A 26,328-nucleotide genomic window follows, 5' to 3' on the forward strand; every position below is an offset into this window, starting at 1 on the left:
CATAGGCATGATTAGGTCTGAGGCTCTGAACTACTAAGTTAATTTACCAACAGCTCCAAATCAGACAACAGAAAGCAAGGAATAAGCTGCAAGAGGCTCTTTCTAACCAAATCCCTCAATCATCCAGTCCCTGCTTCAGCCACACAGAAAGCTAAGGGTTAGTAGGTCCTTTTCACACATTGCAGAGCGACAGACACATATTGCCACTGAAGCAATGCCCAGCAAGAAGCCATAGCCAATACTGGTTCAACTGTGTTGCCCTCACTTTACATTTCAAGTGTACTTTTAAAAGCTAGATTTATGTCTTTAAAAAACCCTGTAACATGTGAAATTGCCCATTACCCTACTTGTCAAGGACAGGCTTCTCTTTGTCCAACTGCACACTGTTGCTTCACTTGAGACAACTACCAAGAGCAGCCCATGTGTCATAGAGAACAGTCCTCACCTTCACAACATTGCCAAATATGTTCAGCGTGTCATCTTAATTTTTGTGCATTAGTTTAAGGTTTATCTTTTTTTTTTCCTGAAGAAAAGCCCGAAGAGAAGCTGGTTTATGGATTCTATATTTAATGTTTCTGGACTAGTTGCTATTCTGCTGAGAGGCCCCTATGAACCCCCACGAGGATACAGAGAGGAGAGAGATATGAAGCTTGGTACACCAGAGGGAAAGGTGGGTGGGGGGAGGGAAATGGAAATGGAGAAATCAGATGTTGCCTCATCTAGACAAAAAAAAAAGTGTTGAGTTTTGTTTGTTAGTTATTAGGAAGCAGGTGCTAGTTGTGTAGAAAAGCCCTTTATCCAGAAATCTCTTCCCGCTGCTCCTTGTTTCTGCGCACCTCAGCTGCGTGCAATTCCTGAAAGAGACAGAAATGAGATGCGGTGTGAAAAGTATGCATGACAGCTGATGCTTCCTTGCTGGTCTCAAGCAAATTTCAGTGGGACAAACTTGCTAGTCCGCTGCAGAAGAAACAGGGGTCTTTAGGCATCTTAAAGACTAAGGGTTATCTCCAACTAAGACCTGCTCAGAGTAGACACACTGAAATCAATGGATTCCAGTAAGTCCTTTGACTTTAATGAGTCTACTCTGAGTAAGACTTCATTGGCGATCACACTAAAGACCAAACTAGATCTTCTAGTGTGAGTGCTGTGATCAGTTCTCCTTTGGTTTTTAAAAAGGCAAATGCACTGGGAAATGGGGTGGTGGATCAGGGCTGTGGTACTAAGGGAAAGGGGCTTGACCCTTTCTCATGTGTATTTTCCCCATCAAAATCACTCAGTGTCAAGGAGCTGCTCTGTGTTCCATCATAGTACCTGAATATTTTTCTCCATGGGAAGCAGCTTGGGGGATGGGGGTGGTCTGTGTATTTGGATCAGGGGAATGGGGCTGGGGGTTGTAGCCTGGGGAAAGGACACAAGGGAGGCCCATCTACATCTAACCATTCCGTCATAGTACTGTAGTTGCATTTGCCCTTTAAACCTCCCCAGATCATTTATTTTATTTGTTTTGATTTACCAAAGCTTATATATCATTTGATTATAATAAAACCTCAGAATGGTCATGGGTCTCTAGCTGTCTCATCTACTTGCACCCTCAGTCTGATGTATGAAACTATTTAATTTTTTCTCAACATGTAACCGCTGCAGCAAAAAGTAATAATAATAATAATAATAATTTATTATTTGTACCCCGCCCATCTGGCTGGGTTTCCCCAGCCACTCTGGGCGGCTTCCAACAGAGATGAAAAATACACTAAAATGTCACATATTAAAAACTTCCCTGAACAGGGCTGCCTTCAGATGTCTTCTGAATGTCAGGTAGTTGTTTATCGCTTTGACATCTGATGGGAGGGCATTCCACAGGGCGGGCGCCACTACCGAGAAGGCCCTCTGCCTGGTTCCCTGCAACTTGGCCTCTCGCAGTGAGGGAACCGCCGGAAGGCCCTCGGAGCTGGACCTCAGTGTCCGGGCAGAACGATGGGGGAGGAGACGCTCCTTCAGATATGCTGGACCGAGGCCATTTAGGGCTTTAAAGGTCAGCACCAACACTTTGAATTGTGCTCGGAAACGTACTGGGAGCCAATGTAGGTCTTTCAAGACCGGTGTTATATGGTCTCGGCGGCCGCTCCCAGTCACTAGTCTAGCTGCCGCATTCTGGATTAGTTGTAGTTTCCGGGTCACCTTCAAAGGTAGCCCCACGTAGAGCGCATTGCAGTAGTCCAAGCGGGAGATAACCAGAGCATGTACCACTCTGGCGAGACAGTCTGCAGCAGATAGGGTCTCAGCCTACGTACCAGATGGAGCTGGTAAACAGCTGCCCTGGACACAGATTTGACCTGTGCTTCCATGGACAGCTGTGAGTCCAAAATGACTCCCAGGCTGCGCACCTGGTCCTTCAGGGGCACAGTTACCCCATTCAGGACCAGGGAGTCCTCCACACCTGCCCGCCTCCTGTCCCCCAAAAACAGTACTTCTGTCTTGTCAGGATTCAACCTCAATCAAAAAGTAGAGTTCATTTTGTTAACTCCAGTCTTTGAGTGGAACAAAGGGGGCCCGCAGAGGAGGCTCATGGTCCCTGGAATCACCTGTGATATGAAATGAGCTGAAGCATGTTCTTCATATCAGAAACAATGCTGGGAAGTGTGGGATTTGTTTGGTGTGAGCCTCTGGCACTTACCTTCTCACGGAGCCGCTCCCTCAAGGCTGCTAGATGAGCTTCACGGATCTCCTTGCTCAGCTCCATCTTGTAGTTGAGCTTCTCCTCAGCCAGCCGGCTGAAGTTGTTGTTCTCTTCTAAGGCCTTGTGCAGCACCTCCCTCTCATGCTCCCGCTTTTCCGCCAGCTGCTTCAGGACTTGAGCCTCCTGGCTCTACAACACAACCAGCAAACCAGATTAGATGAAAAGGCTCCTGAATAGCCAACTGTTGGTCAATGTGCCTGTGCATCATCTTTTTGGGATGGAGCTTATCACAATGCCTGGCTACCCCATAGCAGATAATATTGTACATGGCATCTATTACACATGCTCTTATTGCAGGGGTAGCTTAACCCCCAGAGGCTGCGTTAACAATTGTGGGTGTGACCACCACCACTGTGTACAGGACACACGAGTCCTGCTCCTCTGCTGATCTGTGTAGATCAGCTAAGGAGAGGGGATTATCACCCCTTCTCTACACATTAAATGATGGTTCTGATGTCTAGGACAGTGTTTCCCAACCTTGGGCCTCCAGCTGTTTTTGGACTACAACTCCCATCATCCCTAGCTAGTAAGACCAGTGGTCAAGGTTGGGAAACACTGGTCTAGGAAGGGGGGAAATTGCACCCCCATGAAGGTGCTGGGTTGAGTGGAGACTTTCAATCCTTTCTGCTTTGTCTACTTTACTGTGTTCCTTTTCCCCACTGCTGCAAAAGTTGGTGGGGTCCTGATAGAGGTAGGGAATTAGAGTGGCTAACCTCCAAATAGAGGTTAGCCACTCTGCCCTGTCAGTTCCTCTGTTACTTTCCCCTCCCCAAAGCTCCCTTGCATGTGTGGTGGAGCCTTATATGTTTATCCTGTTTCTCTAATAGCCTTTAAATAGTTTAAAACAGGGGTCAGTAAGGTTTATCTTGCCTGGGCCAGAGCAGTCCTGCGGAGATCCATCTGTGGGCCAGAATGTGTGCGCGCAAGTGTGCCCACAATTTCCGGCATCTTTGCATGAGCAGACGGGGTTTTTGGAGCCGGGAAAACGAGTCCCTGCACCATGCTGCGCAGGTTTAGTGCAGTGCACGAGCAGGCAACTCAGTTCAGGGGTGGCTCTTGGGCCACTCAAACAACCTCCATGGGCAGCTTCCAGCCCATAGGCCTTAGGTTGCTGACCCCTGGTTTAAAACATCGGGTGTTTCAATGCCCATAAGATCTGCATTTACAATGCTGCATTAGCCAAATTTACACTTGCAAACCAGGTGGGTAGTGTTTGGAAATAAAACAGTTATCCGGAACTTTGCTCTTTATCCACTGAATTTATTTATATTACCATCTAGGGTTTGTCTGTTTCTTTAACATTACTAAGTTTTTTTTTTATTCCTTCTGGGTCAGCTAATCTTCCAGTTTATTTCTTTGCACTAGATGTAATTTTACTCATGACCAGAGTGGAAATGAGAAAGGGATTGGGGTATGAATATTCAGTAACGATCTTGCCCATAAGGTGCAGCATTCACTAGGTAAAACACTTCAGTCACATAAGCCCTTAATGTTATTGATAATGCACTAGTATTATTTACGACTTGGTTAGTCTCCTTCAAGAGAGAGGGACAGATCTTCATTTCTCCTCTACCCACATACAACATTCTGAACCACAGAATTGCAAGGATTTTCATAAGCCCTCACCAGCACAGGATTTTAGCTCTAGTCAAAGCATTCTCTTGGGCTCACTTCAATGGCAATTCCTTGACAATCCCATTACCTTCCTCCTCTCTTCCGCAGCCTCCAGCCTCTTCTGCAGCTCTTCCAGGGACAGGTCCCTCTTCTTGGGGGGAGAGGAGAGGACTGGGCTCTCAGGGGACAAATCAGAAGGTGACTTCAGAATCACTTCAAAGCTCTGGCCAGAAGCCCTCTTGTCCAGCTGCTTGACCTCCATATCTGAGCGAGAAGAAGACAGGTACCAAAAGGATGAAGGGGTGTGAACTGTAGTGTCAAATAAGGTCCTAGCAGCTTAGGCTCTGACTATCTGAAAGACTGCCTCCTCCTTCTTTGCAGATCCTCTCAGGTTTCAAGATCAGCAGAGGGAGCCATCTTGATATTCTGAGGGTTGCGGCCCAGGACAGAGCATTCTGTGTGCCAGCTCTTAAGCTGTGGCATTTCCTCTTCAGAGGTGCATCTGGCACCGTCATTGCGTAGCTTTTGTCATGCTGAAAATGCACCTCTTTACCCTAGACTTTGACACATGAGATATGCAGATATATTTTAGAATCCACACTAGTCTTTGGGTTGTAAATTATTTTAACTGACTTCAATATTGCGCTTTAACTTATTGTAACCCATCTTGGAACCTTATGGAAAAAGGCAGGTAAGAAATCAAATCAAATCAATAAATCAATAAATAGATCAATAAATAATAGTTCTGTGTCATAACTTTTTCTTCATTGTAGCTGGAGCAGTTCTAATGGTCTCTCAAATACTCTTTCCATATGTATGAATCTTTAGGATTTATGTAAGTGCAGAGTCCTTCTTAAGTATTAAGGCTGGTTGCAACTAATCCTGCATAGCTGATTCAGTTCTGAATGCTAATGGAACATATGCTGTACAACCAGTGAAAGTTATCAGCTAATGTGAGTGTTGTGCAGCAGCTGTGGCTTCAGACTATGCCACCAATGCCAATCATGATATATCACCCTCTGCAGTGGGCTGGCAACTCTTGGGGAAAGGCCGAGACCCTGCATTGCTTGCAGGTGTTAGGCATGCCGAACACCACAGGTGAAGGAAAGAAAGCAGGGCAGCAAGAGAGGAGACTTCCAAGGTGCAGTACGAATTTGAAGTTCATGAAGAACTGACTCAATCGCTTCAAAAGAGAGCTTGTGTGCTTCTGAGACTTACTGATAGAAATGTCATGGATCTTAGTGCACCCTTGAGGTCTCCTTCCCTTTTTCCTATCACAAAACGGGCTGCCTGACACTAAAAAAAAGCCTTGCAATATGATTCTATGGAATTTCGAATACAGTAATAAAATAGCACACCTCCACAGTATACAAAGGCTGCATTCTTGGGCACAGTTGGGACACTAAATTCCCACCAGCTCTAGTAGGATTTAAGCAGACAAATGCTTGAATCACATGTCTATGTACATCACTGGATTACTCACTGCTTGATGACTTGCAAGTGAATGTGCGAAATGACTTGCTTTGTTTAGTTATTCTATTTATATCACATCTTTCTCAACAGAAAAACTTTTAAAAAAATCAAAAGAATGTAGAAGGAAAAGTGGGTCAAAGTAGGCTTGTGAAAGGAGCTTCGTTTCCCCTCTCCCTCTCTATTTGCTACACTTCAGAATGGCGGCCTTCTAATGGAATTGGAGCGGAGTGGGAACTTGTGGGCAGTTGTCTGGCAGGCCCCTGGAACTGTCTTGCTATCCCTTTATCTCCTGCAGAATGGCCAGCCATGTCTTAATTTAATACACATACTCCATATTACGGGAAGCGGTGGTGCTGTGGGTTAAACCACAGAGCCTAGGACTTGCCGTTCAGAAGGTTGGCAGTTCAAATCCCCGCAACGGGGTGGGCTCCCGTTGCTCAGTCCCTGCTCATGCCAACCTAGCAGTTCGAAAGCACGTCAAAGTGCAAGTAGATAAATAGATAAATAGATAAATCTGGTGGGAAGGTAAACGCCGTTTCCGTGCGCTGCTCTGGTTCGCCAGAAGTGGCTTTGTCATGCTGGCCACATGACCCAGAAGCTGTACGCCAGCTCCTTTGGCCAATAAAGCGAGATGAGCGACGCAACCCCAGAGTCGGTCACGACTGGACCTAATGGTCAGGGGTCCCTTTACCTTTACTCCATATTACATGCCCATTCAACCACTTCCGAGTGCAGAACTGGCACTTTTATGAGTAGTGCTCATTCTGCACTTGTAAGGAATTGATCTTTTAGTGTGGCAGCAGCTACCGTTTGGAACTCCCTGGTCACTGACATCAGGCAGGCACCTTCGCAGTACAGCTTTCAGCATCTGTAAGCCTACCCAGATATGAAAAGTTGGACATCTATTTAAATACATAATTTTATTTTATAACCTACACCTTTAACTGCTGATTCTATTTGTTTTTTTTTTTTTTTTTAGGTTAACTTGTTTTAAACCCTGACTTTTAGTGATCAGTCAGGTCAGCAGTATGAAATACTTACCTCCATATTGGTATATGGTATTTGGGTGTGGCTGGGTGTGGAAACAGGAACAGATCAATGAAAGCAGAGAGAGTTCCTTCATTTTCTCTTTGTACGCTAGAAAGACAAACGAAAAACAACAACCAGTGAGCAAAGTTCTAATGGCAGCCATTTCAGTGGCGTAGCGTGGGTTGTCAGCACCCGGGGCAAGGCAAGTAATTTGCACCCCCTAACCCGTGGATTTTAGCACTCGAGTGCAAGCGCGCCCCCCCCATATGTTGCGCCCGGTGCCGCCGGACCCCCCTGCACCCCCCACACTACGCCACTGAGCCATTTGCTATTTTCAGAGGACATGGAGTAAAATGTTGACCCACGCCACAAACCTGGGTTATTCTTTGGAGCTATTTCCAGAATCTCAAAAGGGGAAAACCAAGAGTGTTTGGACATTTCCACCATAAAGCAAAATGGTAAAACTAGCTTTCTTAGGTAAGAAGAGAGTGATGATTTGAAAGCCTCACATGCATCTTTGAGCAGAGTTTTCAAATAGCTACATTCCCTCGTACCTACAAGAAAATAACTTGTAGTTAGAAAAATGGATGGGTTGTATCCAACTAACTTTTCATAGAATCATAGAGTTGGAAGAGACCACAAGGGCCATCGAGTCCAACCCCCTGCCAAGCAGGAAACACCATCAGAGCACTCCTGACATATGGTTGTCAAGCCTCTGCTTAAAGACCTCCAAAGAAGGAGACTCCACCACACTCCTTGGCAGCAAATTCCACTGTCAAACAGCTCTTACTGTCAGGAAGTTCTTCCTAATGTTTAGGTGGAATCTTCTTTCTTGTAGTTTGGAACCATTGCTCCGTGTCCACTTCTCTGAAGCAGCAGAAAACAACCTTTCTCCCTCCTCTATGTGACATCCTTTTATATATTTGAACATGGCTATCATATCACCCCTTAAACTCCTCTTCTCCAGGCTAAACATGCCCAGCTCCCTTAGCCGTTCCTCATAAGGCATCGTTTCCAGGCCTTTGACCATTTTGGTTGCTGACCCACTGAAATGAAGAGATCAAAGATAGTCATGTCTATTCATTTTGGATGCAACCCAGTGACTCTTCTATTCATTTCCATGGGGCATCTGCATGGGAAATTCATTGTGGATTGTGCCCCTGGGTCAAAACAAAATAAAAAAATTCCTTCCAGTAGCACCTTAAAGACCAACTGAGTTAGTTCTAGGTATGAGCTTTCGTGTGCATGCACACTTCTTCAGATACCGTGTGCATGCACACGAAAGCTCATACCTAGAACTAACTCAGTTGGTCTTTAAGGTGCTACTGGAAGGAATTTTTTTATTTTGTTTTGACCATGGCAGACCAACACGGCTACCTATCTGTAACTGTGCCCCTGGGTATTCATCTCCTTGCTCAAGTAGGCTGTCTCTTTACTAGAAACCGCTTTCTTTCTGTCCATTTCAAAAAACCGTTGTCCTATCCAGTGCAATCCACTCCTCTCCCATTTTCTGATTCCTCAGACAAATCTGATTGCAATTAAAGGTGCACTGTGGAACACAAACATGAAGCAGATACGCAGGCCACTGAGAAACATCTGGCTGACGTAACAGGGTGAGTTTTCTGCTTCATCAACTCAGACCCAGGGATCAGGGCAGCATCACAGCCAGCCACTTGCCAGGTTGAATAGTATTTCTTCCTGGGTGAGTAGCTTACCAAAGTCTTCAGCCAAACTGTTATCTGACCCATGCAGTGGGATTTCTCTGGTACTTCTCTCCAGCATTAGGCTAGTGGTCTGTTGTTTACCCTTCCCCATAACACAAAAACAAGAGTAAAATGGAAAGAAATGGGCACCAGAAAGAGAACAGCCAACATGAGCTAGTCAATGGACAGACAGTTGAATTATGAATTGGTTCTAAATTGCTTTTGCTGAGTGCATGTCTAGGTCCTATACTACTCTTATAACATCTGCTGAAGAGGAGTCCTAATTGGGCAACTTTCCACTTTGTTCCTGACTTAGTGTTTAGTGACACTGCCAGTTGCCAACCCTTTCACATTGGCATTAGTGTAGCAACATGAAGCGGCTCCTGTATCCTTGAGGTAATACAAAAAAAAAAAAAAAAAGGTTGAGGTCCAGGGGAGTAGGCCCAAGTCTGTCCCAAGTCATTGTTTGGTTCTGGACAAGTTACTTTCCATTTTGTAAAATGGGAATGTCAATGATTTACTTTGTGCGGACAGGGAGGGGATTTGCAAGTTTAAGATTGCTTTATCTTTGCAAAATAAGCAAAGTTATAAAACAATAAGCAAAAGGATATTTTCAGACAGCATAACTGCAACATATAGAGTTCAGTGTCATAGAGTATGAATGGCAATCTTATGAATGGAGTTTATAACAGGGATTCTACATAGCCATAATTAATGGTGAATAGTCTCTTTAGTAATCAAGTAGCAAGATAATCTGGGGATCTCATGTCTCTCAGCCTCTATCTACCAAAAGTTGTAAGTAAACCAGAGCACCTGCTGACTGCATCTCATTGTATTAACAGAAGTAAGATAACTATAGTGAGATGCTGGCAGCCAGCGCTCTGGTTGCTAAGTCTCATAGATAAGACACTCTGGATAAGTTAATTAAGTTAAATAATGTATATTCTGTATTCTGAAATCTTGTTCTGAATTGCTTAAAAATTATCAAGGGTAGCCCCCGTGAGAAGTCAGGAAGTTGCAAATTTAACAAGATATTCAAATGTATGACAAATCTAGGAAACATACAAAATCCAAAAATTGCTTTTAGTGTTTGGCTCATCTCTAAAGAGCGTTCTTGGCTGGACAGAGCACTGCCATGTGTGACCAGCGAAGCAATTCCATCAGTTTCCCTGCTTCATTTGTTTATTTTTGTGTGAGACACTAAGAAGAGCAAGTGAGTCAGTTTAATATGTATGTGTGTGTCACATGTGAATGTACATAAATTCAGGAAAGAATTCAAAAAAGAGCCAAATGCACCTTATTGCCGATGTAGGTTTTAGGGGCCAACTTAACTCATCTGATTTAAGCTTCACGTGTGAAAAACAACTCAGCTGTCTGCCAGTTTACTTTTATGGCAGGCGCAATGCATATCAAACCTGCATCTGCAGCTGGAGGCAATATATGAATAATGAATTTTTTTAAAAAAGCTGGGCTGAGCAACTGTCCCTGTCCCCTACAATCCCCATTTGGGTCTTGTATTTTAAAGGTCCTGCCAAATACTGCATAATCTCAGCTGCTGTCTCTTCTTGCCTGCAAGCCCAATGCTGGGGCATCTTTCCGTCTCAGCCCCAGCCTGTCCCCAATTTTGTCTTTTGTACTCTCCTGCTGTCATGTCGTGAAGCCCCCTTCCCCTTCATCAATTAAGACAAAAGTGGGAGGAAGACAAATGCATCCCAGCTGCTGTCAGCAGCCTAATGAGATGAGGAAAGCAGGATGTGTACATCTCCTGGCATTTCAGGCTCTCTAACTCCATCTTGGCGCCAGCGATCAGCAGCAATTAGCCGATTCCAGTCAACACAAATTGAGGGAGGGGAGGAGCTGTTCTCTTGGCTTTGGGTGTACTGGAGAGTCAGGGAGAAGCCACAGGGGAAGAAAATTGGAGGAGCTTTTGCTCCGAACTCAACCCCTGGCAATTAAATGAAGTTTTAGCTGAGTCTTCCAGCTGGAGCCATGTTTTGTCACAAAGCAGCTTTGGGAAACAGGGATGCAAAGAGAGAGGCTGTCCTTGCTCAGGGCTGCTTTCCCAGAGCCACCTGGCCTTCCCCCATCTCTGTAGGCACAGAGTCCCTGCACAAAACCTCTTTGGTCTGCCATCCACTTCCCTTCTGATTCTCAAGCAGAGCTCAAGGTTGAAGGTGAAGGAGCTGTTCTTCCAGCACCGCTTCTGGCTGAGTCAGCTGCCACACAAGCCCGACAAAGGGCCACACTTAATGAGTTTCTACCACAGATGGGAATAATTTCCATGTAAGAAACGTCAAATCACTTGCATATGCATTGTTATGTGTGTTTATTTTGCAGCTTGTACTGTCTGGATTCACTCAGTGTTAACTCTGGCTGAAATGTAGCTCACTTTGGCTTTAATGAGTTGGTATGCCACATTAACAACAGTCACACACAAGGCACAAACAGCAAGAGAGCCCCTCAGTGGCCATGAAGGTCCACTGGAGCTTCATGTGAGAAAACACCTCTTCTCTTTAGCCTTGATTTAGCACTTATCCACTCAACAATATTTTTTCTCACATTTGATAACACTCTGTCTTTTAACAGCTCTGTGGAAGTTTAGAGTATTGTACTCTTTAGCCACCTTGTTCAGGAAAACAGTAGATAAAGTGTTTCAATGAGAAACTCATCGTATTAAGAGATCTTGTGGTCACTGGGAAAAAAAATATTATTCAAAAGGGTATTTGAAAAGACCTCGAGCATATTGTCAAATCCCAGACAATATCCCAATCAATAAAAAAATAACAGTAGCTCCCTTAGTGCTTGGTTTTCTTTGTTTAAAAAGTGGTTGGCTACTGACCCACTACATTGCCCAAATGGAATTTTCCTGCAGCAAGATGCCCTAAAATCTAGTTATTCCTATAATGCACAATTTTGTGAAGATCTGTAGTCACCTCTTAAGGGACAGTCTGACCTGTACTTTAGAAGCTGCACTGAGTGGCTGAGGTAACCCAGTCAGATGGGTGGTGTGTGTGTGTGTGTGTGTGTATAGTCGTTGTTTTGTTGTCACTACTACTGTTATTACTATTACTATACAGTGGTACCTTGGTTTATTAACAGCTTGGATTAAGAACACTGCAAACCCGGAAGTAGGTGTTTTGGTTTGTGAACTTTGCCTTGGAAGCAGAACATGTTGAGTGCATTCCATTTGTAAATTGAGTCCCCTGCTGCTATGGGAAAGCACGCTTTGGTTTAAGAACGCTTTGGTTTAAGAACCGACTTCCGGAACGGATTAATTTCATAAACCAAGGTACCACTGTAATTATTATTATTATTATTAGGCAATCCAAGCCAGGCCAAGTTGCTTTGGAGCTTGTTAGGACCTAAATCCATTGACAAGCTGGTTTGGAGCCTTGCTCCCTTCCGAATCTACAATTCTATGATCACAATTCCCTAAATAACATTGATCTTCACAATCGTCCTCTAATGCAAGCCAATATTAGTACCATTTTACAGAGGTACAAACTGAGGCTATTTGCAACTTGCTCAAAGCCAATCAGGGAAGCTAAATCTGAGCTGACATCAGGGTCCAGTTCTCCGGGGTCTGAGCAAGACCTTGTTCAACAAGCTACCTTTGCTCTTGCCTTCCTTTGTAGAAGTGGGGTGATTGGAATGCTGTGAACAGGCTATGCTTGCCCCAGGGATGATAAAAATCAACATATGTGTGGGGAAGTACATAGGAGCCTGATGGAAAACTTGGCGTGCTGATTCTTTGAATGATGTAGCCATCTCCAGGAATTGCAGCATTGCAAGGTCAGCTGCCTAAGTTCTGATAATCCTCTGGGGCCATAACTGAAGGCAACAAAGCTCCAGTTCAGAAGCACTTATAGATTTATAGATCAAAAAGTCAATAATGCATAAATGGGGGTGGGGGCGAGAGGACAGGAACAAGGGAGGAACATGAGCATATGAATAGTGATCCCCAAGGGAAAACACACACATTGCTTTGGAGTCCTTGTATGATCAAGGTAGAACAACGTAAGAACTATGCTGGCTCTATAATGGGAAATGCATTAATCGTTACTTGAAGAGATCTTTCAAAGTCATCTCAAGGGGGAACTAGTCAATAGTTCACTTTTCCTTTAGACAGATGGACACAGTAAAGGCCATCCAGGAAGCTTCTCTGACCTTGCTATTGATTTTCTTTGTAAACCACACAGCTTTGCTGCCTCACTAAGATGCCAGTGGGGCAAACTACTGCAAATGCCTGATTGGTGCAAACTAGCAAAGTGTTCCATGTGCATAGATGCGCAGGAGATGTGTTGCTTGGTCCTTCAAGATGCTGGGCAATGTACTTGCTCATTTTCCAGCTGTTTCAGTCCAAAGAGGCCTCCTTCATATTTCTTCAGGGTCCTATTGCACCTGCAGCTACTGATGCATTATGAAAACACAGATAATGGATCAGGATCATTTAGCAAACTGTGTAATAAGTAGTAGCCCAAACAAGGTGCTGGATAGCCTACCTGGGGAACCTATACTTCACCCACATTATTGGGACCCATACTACAGTGGTGCCCCGCAAGACGAATGCCTCGCTAAACGAAAAACCCGCAAGACGAAAGGGTTTTCCGATTTTTTAGCGGCTTCGCAAGGCGAATTTCCCTATGGGCTTGCTTCGCAAGACGAAAGCCCATAGGGAAATCTCCGGGGACAGCGGGGAACCCTCCTCCCACTGCAAGCCCCGGGAACAGAGGAGAAGCTTCTCCTCTGTTCCCGGACCTGTCCTGAAGGCTTGCGGTGGGAGGTCCGGGAACAGAGGAGAAGGCGCACAGCTTCTCCTCTCTTCCCGGGGCTTGCGGTGGGAGGAGGGTTTTTCCTCCCCACCGCCAGCCTTCAGAAGGCTGTTCTGAAGCCTGGCGGTGGGGAGAAAAGTCCTCTCCCCCCCCCAGCCTTCAGAAGAGGTCCGGGGACAGACTGTCCCCGGACCTGGTCTGAAGGCGGTCTCCCTAGGAACGCATTAATTGATTTTCAATGCATTCCTATGGGAAACCGTGCTTCACAAGACGAAAAACTCGCAAGACAAAAAAACTTGCGGAACGAATTAATTTCGTCTTGCGAGGCACCACTGTACTGGGGAAGAAGGTCCTATTGGCATAAAGGCCCATCCAAACGTTTTATATTTTAGTTATGAGCAGCTGCCAAACTCCTTCAGATGTAGAGCCCAGACAGCTGCATGGGTTACCTGCACAAAAGGTCATGTGTATTTTGTGAATATATGAAACTGATCCATGAACTCTTAACTCTGATGAAATTATAGCTTTCTGAGAACCAAGACTATCACGTTGAAAAATAAAACAAGTTTCTGGCTATGATTACTACAGAGAAAACCTGGATGGTGTGTGAACAATGCCTGGTAAAATATCAAAACTTAGAAGGGGTCTGGAACAGCCTCCCAGCGCTGGCACAGCACACTTTTCTGTCCCCACAGCTTCTGTTCCTTAGTTCCTGCCGTCCATCTGGCTCAGTCGCCATGACTCCTCTTCCTTCCACTTCTTCAGTCATTGTCAAGCCTTTCAAGGGCCTTTGGTAACTTGGATATTATAAACAGGATTATGCAAAACAAGCAAACAAACATATAATTTCATTCTGTCACAGAACAGAGAATGCCTATTTTTGTCTGTACCAAAAGACCCTTCTGGTTTATCAAAAAGACATACTGAGGTTCCAAGCTGATAGAGATGACTTAGTTCATAGAATTGTAGAGTTGGAAGGGACCATGAGAGTCATCTAGTCCAAACCCTTTTTCCTCCACATGGGGCTCGAATCCATGACCCTAGGATTAAGATTTTCATGTTCTACCAACTGAGCTATCCCTTCACTCTCAGCCTTTATGTGGCCTTGGTAGAACACCTCCATCTGTGTGCTTTTGTTTCTGTATTATTCCACTTTAAACAATCTATTTAAATTCTTCTAATTCTTTTAGTTCAATAACTACTGAGGGTTTTTTTAGCATTAGGAACAGACTACGTACATGTCAGCTGGGGCTGACAGATCAAGGTGCGTACAAGGAAGTTGAACAAACCTTGCAGGGGGAAGTGTCTTTGCAAAGTCCAGTGAAAAATGTGCTTCTTCAAAGAAAGAGAATGTCAGCAATGAGTAATAGAAGAATGATTCTCATTTGAAATTTAAGCCAAAGGCTATATTGAATTTGCTTAGAACAAAGATAACTATTTGTAACTAAATCCACTGACAAAAACCAAAGCATAAACTCAGAATACAGGGGCAAAGATGCTCCAGACTTTCAGTTAAGGTAAAAAAAGAGTTCCAGTTCAACAAAATTGTAGTGTTTAGTAGACAGTACGGACATGTTCAGTCTTCTTCCATAGTTTCCTTTTGTGTGAGATTGTTATAATAAGCCTGTAATAATCAGTGGCTCTTTTAGCCAAAGCCATGCTTAAAACATTTCACCTGTAGAATATTATGGTAGCTCTCTAATAAGGACACATTGGCCATGATCGTGTGACTTATCTTTATCAGCTACAATCTAGGTCAGGTGATTTGGAAACTGAATGATCTGGATTTTTTATTGCCAGGATTGTACTAAGAACTGGAAATTTAAATGATTCTCCCAAGAAATCTTATCGCAAAAGAAACTCAGCTTATGTGGAATCAAATGCAGGGCCCCCATCTTGATGGATGAGGAGCACCCCAATATACAGAAACACCTCCCAGGCCATATTCTGCTCTTCAACAGACAGGAAAGGCACAGATCCAACTGTTCTCCAATATCACTGCTGAAGAGATGGTGCCAATGGACAGCAACACATTCCCAGGACTGCCTTATATAGTAGGAGTGGTCCAAGTTGTCCACTCAATGCATGGTCAAACCTCACTGCAGAAAGCGTACTATTTGTACGGATTTCATACAGTAATCAGTACATTTCTGAGGATGTCTTTGCTTGTCAAGGAGTGTTCCAAAAATCTCTGGGGACAAAAGGCAACATTGAAAGGTGGTATGCGTTGAAGGCTCATGCATACTAACTAGGGCCTTGAGCTGTATTGCTCACCCCCTGCTGAAACACAAAGCTAAACAGAACCATAGTCGTGCAGGAGTGGGGTAAGGTGAAAATATAGAGTTGGGTGAGTTTATAAAAAAAAAAGAAAAAAGGAAATTAAAAAGAAGAGAAATGACATCACCATTTAACTGATCGATACACAGCACGTCCCAAGTGAGCTTGCAAAATAACTAGATATAAAGGAGGGCAGTGTTCTTGCACTTTGAATAGTTATGAAGAAAGAGAACTTTTAGCAAGCACAGCTTGTCATACAGGGTGAGAAATCTGCACCTTCCAGATTCTAAAAACAGACCCATCCCAATCCTAATGCTTGAGAGCCTTTAAGTTTAAATTGTGATTTTCTGCATGGAAAACATTTATTTTAACATGTGTACAGTTTACAGGCCACCCTACAACCAAAGTTCTCTGGCTAGCTTAAATGGATTAAAACCAGCAAGTTCAATAAAACAACAGATACAGCTAATACACAACATAAAATTATTTTAAAACACTGAACTTTGCAGCAGTGTATCAATTCAAAACTGAGGGCGGGGGAATAAAATCCTAGAACAGTATTAAATTATAACTTGGTATAAAAGACCTGGGGGAAAGTAAAAAGGTAATTGCCTGCTGCCAGCAGGATATTGAAATAGGTGCCAGGTGAGCCAGGGATGGGGAGGGCCTTTCACTATAGAAAAGGCCCATTCTCTCATAGTCATCTGATATACCTTGTGTCGTCCCAAAGGGCCTGAGATGACAACATAGGGCCATGCAGGGCTTTAAAGATAAAAAAAACACACTTTGAATTGAACAAGTAACCAGTGAAGTTGCAAAATGCCCCTCCCAGTTAGTATTTGACCAGCCATATTTTGCATCACGTGAAGTTTCCGGAACATTTGCAGAGACACCCATGTGCAATGCGTTGCAGTAATCCAAACAGGAATTTATTGAGGCATCCATGATATCTCTGTCCAGTTTTTGTAAGGGTGGACATACTACAACTAAGGTGGGCACACTGAGATTAAGGAAGGCACTAAAAATATTATTTCCTAACCAGAAGATCAGTGCCTAAAGAGTATGGGATTTAAATCAAAGGAAATGGGTAGGATCTACTTGGGAGAACACACGAAGAGCTTGTCAAAGGCCCATCTAGACCAGCATCCTGTTTTAACAGAAGTCAAATGATAAAATGCGTGCAAGCAGGACCTGAGCACAACATTACTTCCCTACCAGCAATTCCAAGCAGGTTTCATAATCTTTTAAAGTCATGCAAGCTGGCAGTCATCGCTACCTCTTTTAGGAGTTAATTTCATAATTTAGCTATGCACTGTGTGAATAAGAACTTCCTTTTATATGTCCTGAATCTTCCAACATTCAGCTTCATTAGATTTACATGGATTTTAGCATTATAAAACAGGGAGGAAAACTCTGTATTTACTTTCTTCACATTGTGCATAAACTTATACAGCTCTATTATATGTCCCCCTTTTCCACTTGTGATTTTTCTAACTTAAAAAGCCATATTGTAACCTTTCCTTATAGGGGAGTCTCTCCAGCCCTTTGATAATTTTGGCTGCCCCCCCTTTTTTTTTTTTACCTTTTCCAGCTTTACAATATTCTTTTTTAGGCAAAACAAACAGAACTGTATAAAGTACTTCAAGTGTGGTTGCATCATAGATACCCAGATATGGAAAGGGACAGAAATAAATCATTATCTGGAACTCATTTGTCAGGGATCAAGATGCAGGGAGGACTGAAGAATTCCAGCGGTTTCTGAAAAAATCTTTCAGCATGATTCTGAAAGTACTTGTTAAGAATCGCATGTCAGAGGCAAAATCACAGCCAGTCAGTGCAGGGTATGTGCAGACTATTTGTTATTTAAATCCTGAATAATAATTCAATGCAGTACAGTGGTACCTTGGGTTACATAGGCTTCAGGTTACATACGCTTCAGGTTACAGACTCTGCTAACCCAGAAATAGTGCTTCAGGTTAAGAACTTTGCTTCAGGATAAGAACAGAAATCGTGCTCCGGCGGCAGCAGGAGGCCCCATTAGCTAAAGTGGTGCTTCAGGTTAATAACTTTGCTTCAGGATAAGAACAGAAATCGTGCTCTGGCAGCAGCAGGAGGCCCCATTAGCTAAAGTGGTGCTTCAGGTTAAGAACAGTTTCAGGTTAAGAACAGACCTCTGGAACGAATTAAGTACTTAACCTGAGGTACCACTGTATAAACAAATACCTGGCTGTTATAAACAATAGGTTGAACCGAGGTATTCATCACACACCACACACACACACAGCGCCTGATATGCCATGTCCACTATGGCTCCTCCTAGTCTCTCCTACCTTCTGAATATAACCAGAGAAGCACTCTCTTTACACATTAGCACAGCAATTACTCATTAGGGAGCCAAGATGGTACTCTACAGATGTTGCTAGATTCCAGCTTGCATTAGCCCTGACTGCTGACCATGCTGTCTGGGACTGACGGAATCCAACAACAACATTAGGAAGGAACCACTTTGGCTGCCCTGGTTTAAATATATTAAGAAATCAGTGATTGAAGTTTTGGGGTACAGGAAGGAGCCCAATCTAACGGTTCCCTTTTCCTTCCTTCTCAACCTCTCCAACAACAGTTTTTCATTCTACATTCAACATTGGCTCTAATTAACAGAAAAGTGTCCTCCTTAAGTCTGGAAACACATAAGATAGTGAAGCAGCTCCCCTTATATTGTGTTCCAATGAGGAATGGCAAAGAAAAACTTATACAACTGAGGGTATTTATTTGGGGTCGTTGTCCCCCTTCTCCACACAGCATATATCGTGGCCAAAAAGCTTATTCATCCTCTCTGTATAAAAACTCAGCATTTACTTGCATTAGGGTTGCCATACTTCAAAAAGTAAAAACCAGGACCCCCTAACTTGGCAGCCCTAACTTGCATGGACCTGTCTCTTGAATTCCTCAACCAGCTGCTGGTCTGTAGCCACAGGAAGGGGACCAGCGACCGCTAAACATACTATGTATTCCATGGATGGGCTGACCAGAACAAGAGGCGTGCATTCACTACACAATAAAAGTCCCGTGGGTTTTTCAACATATGGTACCAAATTAATTGATAATTCTCAGAGAAGGTCACAGCTATTAATTCCCATCCAAGTACTGAGGGGATCTGCGTGTGCCATAGGTGAACATAGTGTTTTGTGGCTTTCTGCTTTCAGTTGGGGGAGAATGTTCAAGAAGCCGTGGCCTTGTTGAGCCAAGGGACTGTCTGGGACTAAATGCAAGATGTTTGCCTGAGCAGAATCCTTTGGCACAGCTCAGCCGCCACTGCAGCTGAGCCTGCACTGAGCATGTGCTGTTGCTTCCCCTGCTTGCTAAGTAGAAGTGATACTATTCTGGCGAATGGAATATACTTGGGAAGCAAGAGGGACCAAGGCACAGAGAATCCGCTCCTCTTCCAGCTGTGGAAAAGGATATGCAGAAATCTCTTGAGGCACACATAAAAATACAGCTGCCCTCCTTATCTTTCTTCAAGTGTGTGTTCTGCTTTTAAGAAACAGGGTGGAGCAACCAGGCAAGATGAAAAGAGAGGGGACAGGCAGTGATAAAATCTCACCTCTCAGCTCTATGGTTTGCATGTCTGCAAACAGGGATAACAAGCTGCCTCAAGTTCTGGTCCACCCTTCTCTTTGTCTTCTGCAAACACCTTTCATCTCCTTGTTTTGATCACACTCCTGTCACCCCAGAACCTCTGTTCTTTGACATCAGTCTTATGCCAAACCTAATCCAATTGGAACGGGAAAAGGATCGGAAACAGACCTCCGAGGCAAACTGCTCAGCTTTAAAAGCTGCGTCCCACTGTCAGGAAATTAAAATGTATGGTTGGGGTGGGAGGGAAAGGGAGAAAGTACCATATTGTTTCAGAGCACCATATGGGAAGGCACCTGGTACCCAGAGATGTCATTCCCCCTCCCAACTCCTTCACAGCAGGGTTCTTTCAGCCTCCTTTGAGAACCCTGACCAACCCTGACGTTGTCATTTATTTAATTTGTACTGATTCTGCCAGAAAATAATAGGAGAGGAAAACACCTATCTCCCCAAAAAAAATTTCCTAGTTTTTGCTACCTCTGTCCTCCCATTCAAACACAATGCATTCCCTCCCCGCCCCCCAGCACAGATCAAACATATTCTTTGTAAAAGGTTTCTGGCAGATTTCTTATCTCATGCAAAGCTGGCTCTGCACATCCTCTGACAGGGGGACCCATCACATATACCTCCCCTTGTATTTTAAAAGGAAGCAGCCCAGAAAAGGAACCAAAGGCAACACAGGGATGGGGAAGCCCAGCAAGTACAGCAGGCAAGACTGAGCTTCTCCACAGCTAGTCTAGTTTTTTGTGTTTACGAAAGTATGCACATACATTCCCCCCCCCTTTCTCCCCCTCTATAATGGCTTTCCTTCATTTTCATTTTTTAAAAATTCAGTAAATAAACACGACCTGTGCCCCAATTTATAAAAGGTTTAAAGACCAGTAGTGAGTGGACATCACAAGTCATCTATTGTCTATGTAAAGAGACAACACGCTTCTTCCCAGCCAAATTCCATACGCTTAGCCCCAGCCTTTTAAAAGAAAAAAAGGAGAAGATACATGTTTAGGAACTAGAAAGCAGGTGGATGCCACACAAGTGATGGATACACTGTGAGCAAAGCTGTTCCTTCACCTCACCTACCAGGCCTTGTAACCTGGGAGGGCAACAGGGTGCAGCTATGCAGTGGTGTCACAGCCCCTGCAGGAAAGGATTGTCTAACAGCATTGGGTTTCATTCAGCGCCATGGGCGGACCACTCCCTCTACAGCAGCTGCTGGCTAAACAACCTGCCCTGATTCTACTAACCCAGATGTACAATTATTATTATTGAAATGTCTTTGCCTCTTTGTTCTTTTTATACCCTTCCTTTCTACCACTGCCAATCTACTTTTACAGAAACTGGGTTTAAAAAAATTAGGCAAAACACAACCACTCAGGTAAATGGATTTTTAACCGTAGGCATCAGAGAAAAAGAGATGATTTGAAAACATGCATCAAAGCCTGGAAATACACAATTCTGAAAGCAAGAGAAGACAATGATGCCTGCCCAGCTACCATCTGTATAGCGTTGCAGACAAGCCCCACCTTGAAAAGAAGAATGGAGAATAACACTGATCATTGCAGATGGGTTCCTTCTCAATGATGCAGCTGCATATAAAGAGGGGAAAAAACCCTTGCTTGTTTTACCTGAGACGGTGCTGGCCATGATGGTGAGATGGGCAGTGGAGAGGATGCTGCAAGGGAAGATGCAGAGGCAGAGAGGCAGGAGACTGGCTTTTCTGCTGAAGTGCTGCAATGCTGTGGAAGAGAGGAAGGTCTGACTCAGCTCTAGGGGGCTGTGGCTATCCAAGAAGGGAGGAGAGAAAGAGAAGGAGAGGGGGAGAGGGAGAGAGGAGAAAGAAAGAAAGAAAAGGAGAAAGGGCTTGAAATACAGAAAATGAGTTCCCAGTTCAGAATATCAATGGGCCTCGGAGGGTAGCTTTTGATGCCCAATTCTTTTACAATGTCAGGAGTCTGAGAAGAAACGCAGAGCCTGTTAGCAAAGGGGATAGTTAGCAGACACGCCCAAACTGGAGATTTACCTCCTCCCTTCTCTTGTCTGACATGTATAGTCTAGAAATCAGCTGTTTCGTTTTATGTTAGGGAGTTGAAAACAAAATGCGAAAATGCACAGAGTGAACAGAATTTAAGAGATAAAAAGCTTTGGGAAGCACAGCCATTCACGATTTCGCAGACCTATTTGAAGGATGTGTTTGGAATTCAAGTTAACCCAGCACGAAAATACCAGCTCCTCTTCTCACCTAGGGTTGCCATTTCACAAGCCTAGTACTCCAGTTCACAACCTAGTTAAGCTACAGTACCTGAATTTAACCCCACTGGCATCACATGATATGTTTCTTTACATTTATCACTGCTACATTTAAAACTATGTCCATAGCAGGATTGAAAGCCAAGAGCCAAATCAAGGAGTACTGTTTTTAAAATTAATACCTACTTTGCATATTCTCAGATATGCAAATAAACATATTATCTTTCCCACCTTTCATAAGTCAAACATTTGGAAACATGCCACACACACACACACACACACATACATATATCACTATATATCTAATCTCCATATATATATATATCCCTTTCTTCAAGGAGGTACAGTGGGGCATGAGGATTTTTTTAATAAGTCATGGCAGATCACCATCTTTTTAATTCCATCAAATGTATTAATTCTCCTCTATCATCACATTAATCACCATGTTTTGATCAGCACTGCTTTCTGATAAGCCTAAGAATCAGGACAGCTGTATTAGTAGTCCCAATTGTCAGCATCAGCCCCATTGCACCTGTGCTGAGGGAACTGCACTACTGTATTTGTTGATCACCTATCAGGCTATGTGCAAGGCCTTGTTACTAACATATAAAGTGCTGAACAACTTGAGACCAGGTTACCTAAAAGACTGCCAGCCCCTGTATAGACCAGTTAGATTACTCAGGTAAATTTTACTCATAACACTGCACCTTAAAGAACATCACAGGGCAGTGATCGAAAACCCATTTTCCCCAAACCCATTTTCTACTATTGACCCTACACTATGAAATACCTTCCCATCCCCTGCCATACATAGAACATAATATATTAACTGCTTCAGCCATCTTGAGAAGAAGACAACATATCTTGGGAAGAAGACAACATTATCTTTTTGCCTGGGATTTCTCTGACCCAATAAGATTGGACTCTTACTATTGCTGAATTCCTGTTTATACCTGTTGCTCTTTTCAATCAATTTTATTTACTGGTTTTATGATACTTGGTTTTAGTGTTAATATTTACAAATCTTTAAGTGGTATAGGAAGTGATTTACAAATGCTTAAAAATAAATAAATATAATAATCAGCACCCTTCATATTTTCTGAAGTTCAAAGCACATCACCACATGCATTGTCTCGGCCATTTTTACAATCGCGCTGTAAGGCAGGTCCATATTATCGCTATCACCATGTTGCGGAGTTAGGATTTAGTTTGAGACTTGCCTTAGGCCACTTTGGGAATTACAGTTGATGTGATGTCTTCCTGACAGGCAACTCATGCTCTAACCATGCCCCAGCTTTCAAAAACGAATTGGCCCTCATGTCTGAATATGCCTGAAACCTACATCAGGCTTGACTGGTGATACAATAATTTAGGATTCTGACGAGCCAGCAGACTGGAAATTAGTATCTCTATATTGCTGAGGTGATGTAGTCTGCATAAATGGTATTATTAAATGGGCATACTTTTAGCAGCTTTCCATAAGGAGAAAACTTCATGCCAAATAAACTGTTTGGCTTAGATGGAGTCATTATATATAAAACTGAGAAGCTGAAGGGCTATTGAAAACTTAGTCTGAATACTTGAAAGTCAGATAGTTCTGCAAAATCCCCAACCAACAGTACAAAACATGAGGTATTAGTATTATGATTATTATTGTCTCGCCCCATCTGGCTGAAGTGAGTCTTCAATAAAATTGTCCTCAACGGAATTTCATAGGACCTTCAAACTCTCACATGGGTTCCAAGCACATAATCAGTAGAATGGAAATGTGGAAAGAGACCCACCAAAAATTAACCAACAAACACAGAGTGTTCTAAGAATGCACCTGAAGAACCAAAAACATTTTCCAAAGGTGACTCAATGCCAAGTAGAAAGCTGATTCATAAAAGTTACTTGCTCAAAGGTACTTAGCAGACCAAAATTGGAATGAAAGTATAGCTATACGTCCTGACTCAATTGGTCGAAACTCAGAACAGGGTCATCGGCATTGCAGAGCTCTGTAAAGGCTTCCTGAATGTTGCAGAGAAGTTAAGAAACAAAATATCCCCCTACCCTCAGGTTCGCAGTCTAAAAGGCATAATACAAAAGGAAAAAAGAATGGGAAGGAAAGCAGCTATGGCAGGTTTGAATCTCTGGTCTGCTGTGAGGCATACTGTGTGACCTTGGGTCAGTTACAATTTCTCAGACCAAACTTTCTCCAAGAGTTGGTGTAAGAATAAAGGTGGGGGGTGAGGTGACATCAGGTGACCATCTTGTCTTTTGTGGAGGAAAGGAAGGACATAAATGCAATAAATCAGATAAATAATACATAAATATCAGGAAGAAGAAGAAGAGTTTGGATTTGATATCCCGCTTTATCACTACCTGAAGGAGTCTCAAAGTGGCTAACATTCTCCTTTCCTTTCCTCCCCCACAACAAACACTACACCACACTGGTTAAAATGTGTTGTAGAAATTAATGGCTTTGTAGTATCTTCCAACTCTACCAGTTATATAAAAGCCAGCTACACTGAGTGGAGGGTTCTTTCCCATCTTGAAGGATTAATGCAACTCGTCACTACACATGGAACATACAGTTTACACAGAGATGCAATGCGTGCAATTGAGCCAAATCTACTCTCTGCTTCTTTTGAGCCAGTGTAGTGGTTAAGAGCGGTAGACTCGTAATCTGGTGAACCAGGTTCGCTCCTCCACATGCAGCTGCTGGGTGACCTTGGGCTGGGTGACCTTCTCTGAAGTCTCTTAGCCCCACTCACCTCACAGAGTGTTTGTTGTGGGGGAGGAAGGGAAAGGAGAATGTTAGCCGCTTTGAGACTCCTTCAGGTAGTGATAAAGCAGGATATCAAAGCCAAACTCCTCCTCTTCTTCTTTTTCTTTTGCACTTTGCTTTCTTTCTTGAGCTGTGCCTGGCAAAAGAGAATGTGTTCTCTTCCTGCTGCAGGGAAATGGACTTGGTTTCCCTGAAGGTAAGGCAGCTATGAAGGGATAGGCCAGAAATCTAGACTGCCCAGCTGCTTCCCTCTCTGCACAGTACAACCCTGCTGACAGGGATCTTGCAATGAATGAGCCACATAAAACATGGGAAGACACAAGAAGGAATGGATGAAGCATTTTGTGGACTTGATAAAACCCTACAGTTTCCAGTTCTTTCCATAGCCTTGTTATTTTAAAGGAACAATCTGGGCTTAAATGTAAGTATTTGATGCATTCAAAACCTCCCTTTTTATTCAGGTAACTATCCCATACTTCGGATGATTCTCCCTATTGAAGGTTGCAATCCTAAATGCAGAGAGACTTATTTGGATAGGATTGACCTGCAAATATTATTGTGAAGGACATCTTAAGGGCAAACAATGCAAAGCAGCATGCAGAATTTGGGGGGCTCTTGAGGAAGTGATTTAGAGAAAAACCTGTGATACTGCTATGCTAGGGTTGCAGTATTGGTAAACTAGGGCAAAGATACAATCCAATGGGAAGACAGAGGAGCATTTAGCCAGAGCTGAGTCACATCAGAATCTATCTATAAAAATAAAGCAGTTCCTGACTCATTGTATTTGCTACTTGCATTTGGGAGCTGTCCAGGATTCCCTTTCCCTCACAGAATTTGCTTTCTTGATAATTACTGTAGAACTCACCCATGCTTGATATAATGAAATTCCCTGAAAGATGCAGTAAGATAAAAGGAACAAATATGAGCAATACGTCCTGGAAGTATCGCTATAGCATGCTATATGGCAGGTGTGAGAGAGGCTTGGAAGCTTTTGAAACTGGCACCTCAGTTCTGCAGATACATGTATCTGAAATGCAGAATGACTTGGGAGGGCTGCAGTGTAGTCAAGTGGATAAAAGGTTTGCTCTGGAAGATATGCCTTAAGACCTAGTTTTCCCATTGAGTGACCATGATGGCTTGGAAAATTGATAAGCCTGCTATCAGTAACTCTATGATTGTACGCCTTTCTGTTGCTTTTAAAAGGGACTGGAGCACTATATTTTGTTTTGCTGCACAAGATGACAACAAATTTCAAATAAGCCCGCAGACACCCCTGCTGAAAATCGGTTCCCACTTCTCTCCCACCACTAGTCCTCAAACAGCTCCCTCATTCTAATCTTGCCCCACCCCTTGCCTCTGACTTCCCTTCTTCGCACATTCCTGATGCAGCTGGGGCTGGCAGAGGCTCCTCATGCTAAAGGCTGACTTGAGCAGAAATAAATGACCATGACTATGCTCTCTCCTCTCCTGCCAACAACCTCCAGTGCCGCTGCTTGTCTCAGCCCCAGGGATTGGCTAGAGGGTTGCTGATCCCTGGCTCTGGACATGCTTGAGTGCAGGAGCATACTCCCTCGTCTCTGCTTGCAAAAGTGCCTGCATGCTGCTTGCTCCCAGGAATATTCCCTGCTGTCATCATGGAAGCTAGGCAGTGGGAAGCAGAGAAGAATCTGACCCCCTGTTGTTTTCTCTTGCTACTGTGGAAGGTTGCTCTTCTTGAGACTCTTTTCCATCTTGCTGCTGACACAGACATTCATCTTAGTATAGAGTGGGAAGAGGCCCCAAGGGTCAGCTAGTCCTACCCACTGTAATTCAGGTACCACATAGAATCTCTGATAGATGGCCGTCCAATGTAATGAGGAGGCGTAGTTCAGGCTAAACATACCCAACTATCACAACCGCTTCCCATAAAGTTTGGTTTCCAAACCATTGATCATCTTGGTCACCCTCCTTTGAATATGTTCCAGCTTGCCAATATCCTTCTTAAATTGTGGACACAGAATTCCAGGTGTGGTCTAATCAAAGCAGAATAAAGCGGTAATATGATTCCCCTTGATTGGGACACTATATTTCTGT

At 43.6% G+C, this 26,328-nt stretch overlaps 1 protein-coding gene across 1 annotated transcript; it reads right to left on the bottom strand.

Annotated features, from left to right (window-relative positions):
- Window positions 1–550: 550 nt before the first annotated feature.
- On the bottom strand, window positions 551–21,248 carry STMN3 (stathmin 3). Its single transcript, XM_081868159.1, has 5 exons — window positions 20,864–21,248; window positions 6,866–6,961; window positions 4,440–4,615; window positions 2,675–2,866; window positions 551–854 (listed from the first exon to the last, which is right to left on the bottom strand). Exons 1-5 carry the CDS (start codon window positions 20,880–20,882, stop codon window positions 795–797), a joined length of 543 nt encoding a protein of 180 aa, XP_081724285.1. The 5' UTR covers window positions 20,883–21,248; the 3' UTR covers window positions 551–794.
- Window positions 21,249–26,328: the final 5,080 nt, after the last annotated feature.

The sequence above is a fragment of the Podarcis erhardii genome (genome assembly GCF_964252035.2).
Source record: "Podarcis erhardii genome assembly, chromosome: 6".
Classification (NCBI taxonomy): Eukaryota; Metazoa; Chordata; class Lepidosauria; order Squamata; family Lacertidae; genus Podarcis; species Podarcis erhardii.